Below are 13,408 nucleotides of genomic sequence, written 5' to 3'. Positions count from 1 at the left end.
ATGTTTTTTTAGATGCAAGCAGGTCATCTACTCCTGCAACTATGGCATCAGACCCTGTCACCTGTCCTATTATTCCTGGATGTGAGACCACCATTGACATTTCGAAGGGACGCACTGGGCTTGGCCTGAGCATTGTTGGAGGCTCTGATACACTCTTGGTAAGATATGATGATATGAAACAAATTGTGCATTTTGTCATTGTACTGCAGGGAAGTGCTTCCAGTATTTCATTAAGGCTTTAAGTAAGTCAAGTAGACTGTAAAGACAAAATGTTTTAATGATGATATGAATGTATGGATCACATTACATGTTATGAATTTCAACATTTAATTCTATGTGTACAATTTACTAAATGTGACAGTGGGGAGTGGGAGGCGCTGCGGCAAGCACCAGTAAAAAGCCAACGCCCCTAACTGAGGGATGGAAGCACTGGTGTGAGGTTAGCAGGGACCAGAAATAACACAAAAAGGGTGAAAAATAGTGAAACAAAAGGGCAAAAGGAAAGGTGTGCATCGCGACCTCCAAGCTGGGCTTACCCTATTTAACGGGGTCCAGGCTGGGAAAAGAAGAACTGCTAGCACAGCTAGTGGCCAGACTGGACTGACCCTATGTAGCGGGGTCCAGTCTGGTAGAGCAGGGCACATAAGGCAAAAACAAAACAAACAGTGTGTAAAAAAGGTGTGCCTACCCCAGGGAAAATATGTGATGGGACAGGCAAAGAGAAAAGAAAAAAAACGCCTTACACGGGTGCAGTCCCCCTTCTGGGGGTGGACCTGCTCGTCCCTTCCGGGGTGTCCAGTGTGCCTTTATAGGACCTGCCCAGCTGTGGCTCATCCTCGTGGAGCCGGCGCAGCTGTGACTACAAAGGCGAGGCGTCGCCTTCTACCAGGGCTCCGCCTCCACACTGGGCACGCCCCCGCGTAATACCACATAAGAAAAGGGTCTTAGTAGTGTTACAATTAACACAGATTAAAATAAACTCAATTTTGATCTGTTTGAAAATTAAATATTGTGTAATTAGTAGTATGTAAAATTATAATTTACTATGCCTATTAATACAAATGTTTCTAGAAGCTGAACAGTAAATGTTGTATTTTATGGAAAATATGTTCATTTCAAAAACAAATTCTACAGTATTTCTAATACTAAGCGCAGCAGTACTTATTATTGGAATATTTAATTATACATTTTAGCGACACAGAATATGTAGAGGTCAGTAAAATGGGAAATGGATATAATTTGAATTAAAGTAGAGGATCATTTATATTGAAAAAGGATCCTTGAACACAGTCAACATAATTGTATAAAAGTTAGTTATTAACTAATTTGTAAGAGCTCTTTGATCAAGCATCAACAGTAATTAACACACACAGAGCATACAATATGGCATATTTAGATTTTCGAAAGGCTCTTGATAAAGTACTTCGTATTAATAAACAAATTACAGGCAGGGAAATGCACGTGTTTGGATGGAGAAATGGTTAATGAACAGAAAACAGAGTACAGGTAAGGGGTAAATTCTCTTTGTGGGATGTTGAAGTGGAGAATCACGGGTATCTCTACTAGGAACACGTCACTTGCTATTTTCTATCAATAATCTAGTTGTTAAACATGACAGGATTGCAAATTATGTGAAATTAAAGAGAATTCACAAATACGTTGGAAAACAGAAAATGAAATCCGGAAAGATTTGGACAGAATTCAAGAGGACATCCCCTGAATCTACAGCGAGGCGTCAACGAATGACACAATTGGAAAATAAAACTTAGAACAGGTGGCACTTTTTTACTCAAAGGGTCTTGGGGGACTGGTACGAGCTACCCAACACAGCCATGTCATTGAAGTGAATGCCTTATGTAGTCTTATGTTTGTAAATATCTTGTGAGATGAAGATATGTGTAATACGCTGTTGTAGCAACGCTTTGTTTACTTTGCATGAGTTTGTGCTAAGTGTTCTGGATTTTCACACTGCTGTTGTCATCCTGAGTCATAAGACAATATCCAGATCTATGGTCAACACACACCAACCTAATTTAAGCTAGGTGTGCTTTAGTGAATTTTAAACATCCCTTTTTGCAGGGAGCCATCATTATTCATGAAGTGTATGAAGAAGGAGCTGCATCCAAAGATGGAAGACTCTGGGCTGGTGACCAGATATTGGAGGTACATTATGATTTATTTACCTCTGTCTGTATTTAATGCATTTGGATTAAATTCATATGAGGGCAAAAGTAAAGAATGTTGGTTGAATTGTTAAGTTGCTTATTTCTGAGTAGTGCTGAAACCATATGATGTCCAAAGGCAGCGCTCCAGAGGCAAAAGGGCTTTAATCACAATAAAGTCATATTTTTTTCAGAAGTGTTGTATAATAAATATTAGAATAATATTTCTTCCAATTTTCTAAAAGTAACCTTAAAAGGGTTGCATGGTTTAAAACTAGCAGTAGACAATGTAGAAATAAACTTTTATTTTACTGAATCACTTTTAGCATTTAAAGTGGATATTTTCTTTAGTGGTTGTGGTAGCAAAACTATTGTGGCTTTTTGGGGTTTAAAACTGTGCATTTTGCATAGATGTTTTGAGAAAACCTTTATGAGGTCTGCCTGTGTTTTGATGTTGTTCCTTTCCATCTCAGTTACATCTTTTTAAAAAATTACCACATTTCTTTTGTGACAAAATTGTGAATTACTAAAAAGGTGACTTTGTGCATAGTCTCTATTTATTAATTAAATAGACTGATACCTACCAACATGTATATTGTCTCTCTACAGGTTAATGGAATTGATTTACGAAATGCCACTCACGACGAGGCAATCAACGTTCTGAGACAAACCCCCCAGAAAGTGCGTCTGACAGTGTACAGGGATGAGGCCCAGTACAAAGAAGATGACATGTGGGATGTGTTCTTTTTGGAACTGCAGAAGAAACCGGGTGAAGGTTTAGGCCTCAGTATTGTTGGAAAAAGGTACAAAATTAAGATTAAATGTTCCTTGTTACGAGATGTTGTGACCTCCGTATGACCCTGCAAGCTTCAGGATTCTCTCCCTTGTAGAGTCTCAAGCAGGCCAGGCCAAGTCAGAGGGAAACAGCTGAAAAGCTGACCTATTGTTGACTCAAGCCCATTAAAAGTGGCAACAAGTTTATTCAACTAGCGAAGGGAGGTCAAGGGTTTGACCCCTTCAGATCTCCTCCAGTCAACTGAATGATCAAGCTCAGTTGTTAAACACAAGGATTGTACATGAAAAGAGAAGCTTGTAGGAATGTTTGGTAACTACTTACCCACAGAAAAGAAATTACACCTGCATGGTGTTTTCTGTAAAATAGCATTGTTAAAGCTAGACTAGAATTATGTCTGCATGTTTCCTGTTTTTTTAAAGCTGCAGAAAACAGGACACATTAGCCATTATAAGCCACCACATTCTGTTTTAAATGCTTAAACAAATAATTTTATCATAAGTTCTACTGGAGAAATGTGCAAAACTAGCTATTGCTTGCCGTGTGTACTCATGAGCTGATTTGTTTTCTAAGGATTTGTGTAGTTCAATGTAATACAATGAGCTTCTCCTCTCATTCTCTTTTGACTATATTTGGTGCTTGTTGAGAACGCTTTCTCTTTTACAGTGAAAATCTATATACATTATTTTAATATGCATTTAGAATTAATGTTTAATGTCTCATAAATTTTTTTTATTTTTGGACTAAGTTTATTTATCACTGCATGAACAGCTGCCTCATTGCCTTCATTTTTTTAAATAGGAATGACACCGGTGTCTTTGTGTCAGACATTGTGAAAGGGGGAATAGCTGAGACAGATGGTAGATTGATGCAAGGAGACCAGATTCTCTCAGTCAATGGGGAAGATGTTCGGTCTGCAACACAAGAATCTGTCGCTGCTTTATTAAAGGTATTTTAAAAGTCTACAAAGTCGGAGGTTTAAAGCATACGTTCTTCAAAATAAATACATTTTATCAAATTATCAAAACTTCGCCAAAGCATAAAGCAGATAATTTAATATAATGAATTTATATCTGAATAATCTCATAAAGTTAATATAAAACACAATTCACCGCAGATACTGTAGCGTGGTTAACTATTCTTCTTAAAACCTTATCATATGATATAAATATCTAACAGTTCATAGTCTTAGAGATTTTTTAAAATCTGTTTTTTAATTAATGATAAAATCATAATATTATTAAAAATAGTAGTTTACCCTTTTTTTGTTTTACAATCCAAACTTTTGGTACAACAGTGATACTGACATGTTAGATTTATAGAATGCTGGAACATAAAATAGGTCAGTTTAATCTTATCACTTGTGGATGTCTAATTGAATTTCCCTTCCATTCCAGTGCTGCATTGGAACAATAACTCTAGAAGTTGGGAGATATAAAGCTGGACCCTTTCATTCAGAGAGGCGATTATCACACAGCAGTCAGGTACAGCATCCAATTTCTTTACCATAGGTCATTCTATAATATACAGCAGCAGATTACATATACTGTATTAGAGTACAATTTTGGTCTATGTGAATTGAATTTTTTTTTTTACACCGCAATGTTTATGCTTTGTATTGGTTCTGGCAGTCCAGCTACTCTTCATTTAATCTGCCTCTTGAGGTTTCTTGCATAGAGCTATTACCTATCTAGCTTTTAACATTTCAATATTTCTGTAGCCTTGTAGAGTGCTAGGTATTATGTGATTTTTCAAGATGTGAAAAATAATATAAAAATGACCTTGAGCATGTCTGAGAATTGAACTCAACGTACACAGTGCAGACCAATTTAAATTTGTGTGTGTACTTGGGTAATCAAGGTCCTTTCGTTTTCTACACATTGACTGGGAATCCCAGAAACCATTTAATCACTTTCACATTGAGGTAATATTGCAAGAAACGAAATGTTATTTTTATCTGATGATAGGGACATTCTGTACTTTGTTAAAATAGCTTTTAAGTTTTAATTGGTTTCCCTTCCCTAAGTCTCCTATATCAAATCAACAATTTTTGCTCCCTTCAACCCCCAGATCATTCAGTCTGTATGAACCGATGTATGTGCGCGGGTTCACATCAATTCTGTAAATCGTGTATAGTTTTAATTTATCTGTAACAATCTTAAAACTTTAAAATTCAGGTTAGTGAAACAGGCAGCTATGGTGCATCATCATTGAGTTTGTCTGGATCAGGAAGTGGTTTGGGTGATAACTTTGAAAGCAGACGGAAGAGCCTTGATTGTAAGTTTCATTCTCTGATTTCTTGTGCCATATAAACATCAATACTTGGTATGGATATCATGACAAAAATTAATTAGGCTAAGCCTGGCAAATAAAAAAAAATTGTATATTTTATTCTTTTTTTGCAAAGTGAGAATCATTATTATTATTTGGTCAATGCCCAAAGTGACTAAATTTTGTAGCATTTTTTAGGGATTTTAAGGAAGTAACCTGAGTACAGTACCTTTTTTAAAAGTATACTGTAACAGCACCAATCCATCTAGCATTTAAGCCACACCATTCCAGTTACTAGTCTACAATCTACAGTTACTAATCTAGCAGTCTACACTGCAGGCCTGTTGCTGAACATCACATTATATTAAGACTCATAAAATGACCAATAAATTTAGCTTCATTTGTGTCTTACCTATCAAATGTTTTACAGTTTACTGTGTTTTCCTGTAATGTAAGTTTCAAAAATGAATGGCATAGATTCAAGATTCAATTTTTTCCCCAGCAGGCTCTGACTTTCAAGAGCTCAGAACTGTTGAGTTTACTAAGGTGAGTTTCTTTTTTTAAAATGTGTTCATAAACTGAATCTGTCTGTCTTCCTGACTGCATGCAAACTGTGTATGAGTATCAATATACTGTATAAGTATCGACATCAATATATAAAACATCAATATATCTGTAGAACTACATTGTGCTTTTTTGTGAGGTCTTGTTTTAATTAGTTTTGAAGCTGATTGAAAGTAATTTGGATGTTTTACTTCAACAGGGCCCTTTGGATTCCTTAGGAATCAGCATTGCAGGAGGAGTAGGAAGCCCTCTTGGAGATATCCCCATTTTTATTGCCATGATGCACCCCACTGGCTTGGCAGCTCAGACTCAGAAATTGAAAGTAGGTATTTAGCTCAGGAGTGTCGGGGACTGAGGGTTCTATTCTCAGCAGCATTGAAAATAAAATGTCTTCACAGTGTGTCAAATACCTACATTTGCTTCAGGGTCAACCAGCTCCACAGCTGGTTGCAGATTTTCTTTTGGTATTCTTACAGTGGTGCGTAGTGATAGCCTAGTTCACCGTTGAATTCACCATTGTTCACTGCAAGAAAATATCCGCTGAATATAGTTAGAAAGCAAATCTAAAATAAGTTTTATTAAATTGTTCATTGCCTTGTGAGAATTAATAAGGAAAACCTGAAGCATGTAAAAGAAATATGAGACTTTTTAATTTAATGGTGATAATTTAAAAAATGAAGCAATTTTGAAAGTGTGTATACTATTTAAATAGTTTCATTTATTTTTTTTTCAATGCACTTTTAAAATCATAGTTTTAATCTTCATATATTAATGTACTAATTTTGCTAACTTAGGGTTGTAGCTTGGATGTTTTGAGTGTTATGTTTTATTACTGTGAGCTGAGAGAGTTTTTCAAGCTTTTCTTTAAAAAAGAGAGTTCTGCGCTAACTCTCACTACCACCACCCCACGACTACCTTCTCCACACAACAAAAAAAAAAGATTATGCTTCAAATTAAATAAATTATGTAAAATATGGTACAGTAAGGCTAATAATAAACTTTTTGTGTGAAGGCCTATTGCAGAATGCTGCAGAACACCAGTGATAGATTAAATACCCAGAATACCAGGGATTTTCAGTAATTCATGGCTTTTCTTTTTGGTCCTGCAGATAGGAGATAGGATTGTTAGCATTTGTGGAACGTCTACAGAAGGCATGAGTCACTCCCAGGCTGTCACCTTGTTAAAAAATGCCTCAGGGACAATTGGGTTACAGGTAGGTTACAGACCTTGTTTTTTATTAAGTGTCAGACACCTGATCATGCTGAGAAAACACAGCTTTAGAATCTATGAGGGACTTATTGATGGAAAAGCTTACTTCACCGATGTTGTGTGAACTCATAATTACTTTAATCATATCATTGTGTACCAGATCCTGCAAGGGTCCATATTGTATTCAAAACAGGAGCAGTTTCATGTAAAAAATATTACTGAAATACTGTTTATGAATGTTGGAACCAATAGTTCTTGTTGCATTTTCAGTTCCTCTTTACATACTGTACATATATTATGAACTGTTAAGATCTCTTTACCTGGCCAGACCACACATACAATGGTCTTTAAATTCTCAAAATGCTGTCCATAAGGCATAATTTGTCCTGTTTATAAAGATTTCCTTTCCTTGATATAAATTATAGCTAGGCCTTGCTATCTGATCACTGGTTTGTTAATCATACAACTCTGTATGCTGTATAATTGAAGGTTGAAGACCACACCATGATTAATTCAAATTTTCTTTTTCTTACATTTTGAAACTTGTGTTTAAAGACTAAACAACTTTGCAACTTTATGCTAGACAGCCGCACTAAGACATCAAATATTCTCCATCAACCATGATGACCGCCTGACCAGCATTAAAAATCTTCTTTGTGTAGCTGCTATATTGATTAAATTGAAACTTGCCAGATTTAATGAACAAGGAAAGCTGTTTCTGATTTGCATCACTTAAGGTTCATGAATTGCTCGGTGAAGTGTGGGCCCTTATACAAATTATACCTGTTCGAGAATTGTTTAGCCAATTAACTCGACAAGTATTATTCTGGTGACAATAGGAATGGCTTCCTGACTGCCATTTTGTTTGCAAAATTCAATGCTACAACTGCGTTATTTTGGCATACACCGTACTGTTTAAAGGGCAACTACAGTCCTAATTTCTCAGACTGGTTATTAAATCTCAGGAACAAAGTAAATCAATTTACAAATTCTGAATTAAACACAAAATTGTGAACTTTGGGAAAGTACGGTATGGTCTCCATTTTGTCACAAACCAGTATGAAATCTTGTCTTATTTCGTGATGTAAATTGGAGGTTTTACATGTTACCGTGTACGTTTTACTTTCATTGTGGTTTAAAATGCACACATCAGTAAAAATGCTTTCTAACCCTGAAATATAAAATCGCATTGCCCTTCTCCTTTAACTAAAAACGTGGCTGGCCTTATCACACCTGCATGAATTGCTTAATTATTTCCAGGATAGATCATTACCTGGTTGGTTAAATATACCTGGTACTCTGGGTCTTCATCTACATAAACTGTTTGATCAATTAACTCCAAACTTGGAGGGCATTATTTTACTGCGACAACAAGGTCACAGGGAAGCAGTGTAGATTAGAGGTGGTTCTGGACTTGTAACTGAAAGATCCTGTTTTCAAATCTCAGGTAAGACAGTGTCGTACCTGAACAATGTACTTTACATGCATTTTTCTAGTAAGAAAAATCCAGGTTCCCCCTACACCATGCTTCAATTCTGTATATCACAAGTTGCATCAACTTTTTATGATTACAACGAATTATCACCTTCTTAATGTTAAACACCAGTACCACTTACTGCTCTTCAAAAATGACCAATGGATTCCAGACTTGGTTGGTATCATTCTAGTTTTCCCTTAGTTTATAGTTCACTCACAATATTAAAGTAAGTGCATAGAGACTTGCTTGGGAAGACTTCCAGACTGCCTGCAGATTTCCAATTAGCCTTTATGCTTTCTACAAAGGACTACCTGTGTACTGTTTACACAGTAGGCTTTTAGAAAATTAGTGGAGCATGAACTTATTAAAACTACATCATTACTGTTTTACTGAAAATAGATGACACAGTGGTATTAACTCCATTTTGCTGGCACTACATTACGAAATAATTGCAAAAGAAAGATGTTCATAATATTATGTATATCATTCACTCTCAAGCAGAGACATATAATTTTTTATGTGCTAAAACAGCCATTGTGGTCAAGAGACCCATCAAAATTAGGGTAAGGAATAGTGAACCAAATAAGCAGAATGAGCATGGGCAATTACCAATTATTACACCCTGTTAGTTACAAAAAACTATTTTGCAAACATTTTGTAAAACCTGTTTACCAGCTTTCTAACCCGTTTATTATCATACAGTGTTCACTTAAAAATAATGTGCAAAATATATATGTATGTCTACCTGAACAGATTCTTTTGCTACATGTTATTTACTTTCATAATGCCACACTCACCCTGTATATAGACATAACTTTGGAAACAGTGTATGACTGATGGAGACATGGTGTAATACTAAAGAATCCCTGCCACTGCATTCCCATTTCCACCTGCTACCTTCATGGGGGCGTTTTAGAATTTTGATTTCAAGAAATACATTGTTGCGTGTGAAATCAGGATATTAAAGAAAGCTAAGTGACGGTTTCCTGTATGGAGCTATTGGATAATGTGAAATGGGAGTGTTGTATGGGCAGAGCATGATGTGTGTGTATGTATTGTTGCATGTGTAAGACTATTGTTTGTTTTTATGTGTATTTATTTTAATACATGTTTTTTGTAGTTTTGTATGGTGATGCCAAAAAACTAATTTCCACTCTATTGGGTGGACAATAAAATCTGAGCTCCTTAGTATCCTGCCATAGCATATCAGTTCTAAGGTGTTAATCACTCACTAATATCACTGCATGCTTTAAGGCATCCAACAGATCCCTGAAATTATTGTTGCACAATAAGCCAAGGAAACCCAGACCACCTCTAGCCTACTTGACTGGTGGTACTTGTGCAGTGTTTTTCTGTGAATCTTTGTCAGTCTAGTCATTATATGGCCCAGGCTCGACTCTGTACTCCAAGCAACCTAATTGAGCCACTTAGAGTTGTTTTGAGTTTTACGTTGCAGACTGTAAAGGAACCAATGTTTTGTGAAAGGGAAGGTAGAAGACATCTATATTGAATTTTTATATACATGTTACGAAGGAGTTTTTTTTATTTTCTCAGGTGTGTGCAGGAGGCGACGCAAGTGTGACAGGTTCATCCCATGAACAGACAGCCAGCCTTTCACTGTCAGGACTGACAGCAAGCAGCATATTTCATGATGACCTAGGGTATGACCCCAAAAAGATTATACAGACATCAAAATTTAGACTCGAAGTTTCTACCAAACATCTGTTCTGTGGCAATTATTCTTATCAGCTGTATTCATATTCTTTTAAGTTTTATTTCCCTTTTTACTGTTAACTGTAAGATTTTATTAGGAAAAATATGTTGTACACTTACGCATTGACAGTACATATTATTGCTATTGTCTCTCTTGAAGCAAACTGTTAACGCAAACTGTTAAATCCAAATAACAGCACTCCTTTCTGTCCATTTCATTAATCCAGCACAGTTTAACTCACTATTCTTTCCATAATCAAGGTTATTAAGGAATATAGTTGGTACTCAGTCTGATTATGATAAAGTGTTACAAGTACTTTTCTTCTACTAAAAGAAAAGTAGTGAAATCGATTTATATTTTGTGTTTGGTATAATTCAAAAATTAAAAATAATAGGTTTTATTTGTTTCTAGTACAAATTATCTAGCCAAACATTTGCTCTACAATATTGAGACTGTGCATGTCTTGCATACTATGTTGGTGACTAGTTAAATAATCATCAGGTCCAATTAAACTGTTAATGAAACCAAATAAAGACGTGTGGGATAGAATGGTTTGGAAGATTTAGGATACTAGCTGCTTCTTTGAAAGTCCTTCCACAATTCATTTTAATCTCGTCTCTTATTTTAGGCCTCCTCAATACAAAACTATTACACTTGACAGAGGGCATGATGGTCTGGGCTTCAGCATTGTTGGAGGATTTGGCAGTCCTCATGGAGATCTTCCTATTTATGTTAAGACTGTTTTTGTAAAGGTAGGGGAAATAAAAAGGACTCTACAAACACTATGCTAAAGCAATAGTCTATTAAATGTGCCATCCTGTAGAACACAGTTAAATCTTGGTTTCATAACATTTAAAGTCTCAGATGAATCAGCATAACCACATGGAATTATTATGTGTGGATTATCATTTTATAGACACTACTTGCATAAAGGTTTACATGTTCCAGTGAACCAGTCTTCTTGAGCAAATTGCTTGTTCATGCTCAGTTTACTTCCATTATTCTTTCCATTGTGGCATGTTTGATTTTTCAGAAATGAATCCTGTGTATCCTTCTCAAGAAAGTCCTGTTGTTGTCCTGTAGTTGTTTCTTCTTTTGATATCTAAAATCCAGACACTGAGTCACTGTTGAGCGTAATAGACAGGTGTTATTTCTTCCAGGGAGCAGCTTCTGAGGATGGGCGCCTGAAGCGTGGAGATCAGATCATAGCTGTGAATGGACAAAGTCTGGAAGGAGTCACCCATGAAGAAGCAGTTGCTATTTTGAAAAGGACCAAAGGCACTGTTAACCTTACTGTACTCTCGTAAATGTTAACTTACTGGAAAAATTTGATACTTTTTATACTTTTTTTTTTATTTGTAGCAGTGAGCACTGTGATTATGTTCTGTCATCTTTAAAAAATTCAGGTATATCTCAGAAATCTTGAGGTTTGGTAAAAAGTATTCTTTCTATAAGTTACTTAAAACTACTGAGACAGAGTGATGCAAAACATTACTTTTAACACTGATGATAAAGCATTTCAGAATTTGATAAAGGGTGTTAATGTTGCTATAATGGTCTGTTTTTATGCAACCATGCAATATTTACTTGGCTTCCATTTACAGATATGATATTTCACAGAACATTGTAAAATAAAAAAATGGAAAAATTGATTTTTTGTTTCTTAGAATTCAACGTAAAGTTTTTACTTCTGTTCAACAATTTCTGCTTTCTAGCTTTTCAATAACAAAAAAGTTTCTGTTACTGTACAGTTAGTTTCTGTAGTTCTGTTTGTTTTATGCAATGTATACACACAATACACTAACATAAAGATAATTCACAGAGTATTCAAACGGTTGTGCCACTTAAGTATACAGAAACAAGATAACAGTTTTTTTTAAACAGTTACCATTAATTTGATTGAATGTTACAATTTCAAACAAGTCCCTCATAATAGAAATCTTTTGCATATTCTTTAACCTCTAGTAAAGGCAGCCAATTTAATACCAGGTACTGTATCTGTCGGTGGCCATTTGAGCCATTATGGTGATGGAACTCCTCTAGGAATCTCTGTAGCCTTAAATTCCTTTACAATGGAGGCTGGTGTTTTGGCTTAGCGGAATTCACCATTGTTTGGAGGTTGTGTTTCTGGAGGTGGTGATACAGACCTTAAATTAATCTTGAATTAGAATTGTAGTTTTAATTACCTGAACAGAAAATAATATTTTTTTAAATAATGCTCATATCTCTGTGATCTTTGTCTTCCTGTTTTTAATGAGGTAGGTAGAACATTCATAGCATAATACTTAACTAGATGTTCTGTTTTTTTGGGCATCAGAATTACTAAAATACTTCTTTATACTAAGGAGCAAAATAATAGCACCTGATATGTCAAAAAAAATATTTGTGTTCGAAATCATTTAACCGGCATGTAGAAATAGGATAAAAATATCCTGTCGTATGCTTGGTTTCTGGACTAATACAGCATTGCTGTCCAAACATAAAAGTTGGAAATACAAACAGCACAGCAGCATACCACTGTCTTGCAAAACGTTACACCAACCTTTTCCTCCACTCTTCTAACTGTAAATCTCAAGACTCCCAATCTTACAATCCTATGTACAAATTCAAATTCATATTGTATGAGAATGTGTACAAAGTTTATGTACTATAGCGTAAGGAAAATGAGTCAGAGATGCCCAAACAAAACTGCTGTGTTTAAAATAATACCTCGATAGACTAAGTGCTACAGCTGTTTTAGGTCATTAAATATCATGCTTGTTAATAATGTGGTAAATTCAAGCTACAGTTATACAGTATAAACTGTATGGATGTTTGTATGCTGAATGAAGAGTTTACACTACAATAAAGGAATTCACAATAATGAAACAGACTGTTTTTGAAAAAATCTCTTTATCCTGCCATATTGCTATGACACACAACCACTAATTTGTATGTATGTTGAGATGTACTAATTTCAGAAGCTTCAAAGACTGCGGAATCACACACAGCTCAAAATAACCATATTTTACGTGATTTTTATTTCAGTGCCCACCTGTTGTGGTGTTGGTTAAAAAGACAAATGAGATATTGCAGAAAATGTAAAGAAGCTTGATGCAGAACTTTGAAATGTTGAAGAGATCAGTAAATCTGATTAACCATGGCTAAATGGGAAAATGAATTTTGTGGCAGATAGTAAAGGTATTTTCTCAGTCTACTGTATGCAAGACTGAGAAAA

At 35.4% G+C, this 13,408-nt stretch overlaps 1 protein-coding gene across 1 annotated transcript in view; it reads left to right on the top strand.

The window, feature by feature from the left end:
• LOC148840564 (multiple PDZ domain protein) overlaps window positions 1–13,056 on the top strand; it is a 62,049-nt gene extending 48,993 nt beyond the window's left edge. The window contains exons 40-51 of the mRNA XM_088915251.1: window positions 13–158; window positions 2,080–2,163; window positions 2,772–2,965; window positions 3,757–3,904; window positions 4,353–4,439; window positions 5,133–5,232; window positions 5,729–5,772; window positions 5,990–6,112; window positions 6,900–7,004; window positions 10,032–10,138; window positions 10,820–10,943; window positions 11,352–13,056. Coding sequence (XP_088771377.1) covers window positions 13–158; window positions 2,080–2,163; window positions 2,772–2,965; window positions 3,757–3,904; window positions 4,353–4,439; window positions 5,133–5,232; window positions 5,729–5,772; window positions 5,990–6,112; window positions 6,900–7,004; window positions 10,032–10,138; window positions 10,820–10,943; window positions 11,352–11,498 — 1,409 coding nt within the window. The 3' untranslated portion in view covers window positions 11,499–13,056. The remainder of the gene's footprint in view (window positions 1–12; window positions 159–2,079; window positions 2,164–2,771; window positions 2,966–3,756; window positions 3,905–4,352; window positions 4,440–5,132; window positions 5,233–5,728; window positions 5,773–5,989; window positions 6,113–6,899; window positions 7,005–10,031; window positions 10,139–10,819; window positions 10,944–11,351) is intronic.
• The last annotated feature ends 352 nt before the right edge of the window (window positions 13,057–13,408 follow it).

This window comes from Atractosteus spatula, chromosome 1, assembly GCF_055471065.1.
Source record: "Atractosteus spatula isolate fAtrSpa1 chromosome 1, fAtrSpa1.hap1, whole genome shotgun sequence".
Taxonomy (NCBI): Eukaryota; Metazoa; Chordata; class Actinopteri; order Semionotiformes; family Lepisosteidae; genus Atractosteus; species Atractosteus spatula.
This window is presented reverse-complemented; position numbering and strand designations above follow the sequence as displayed.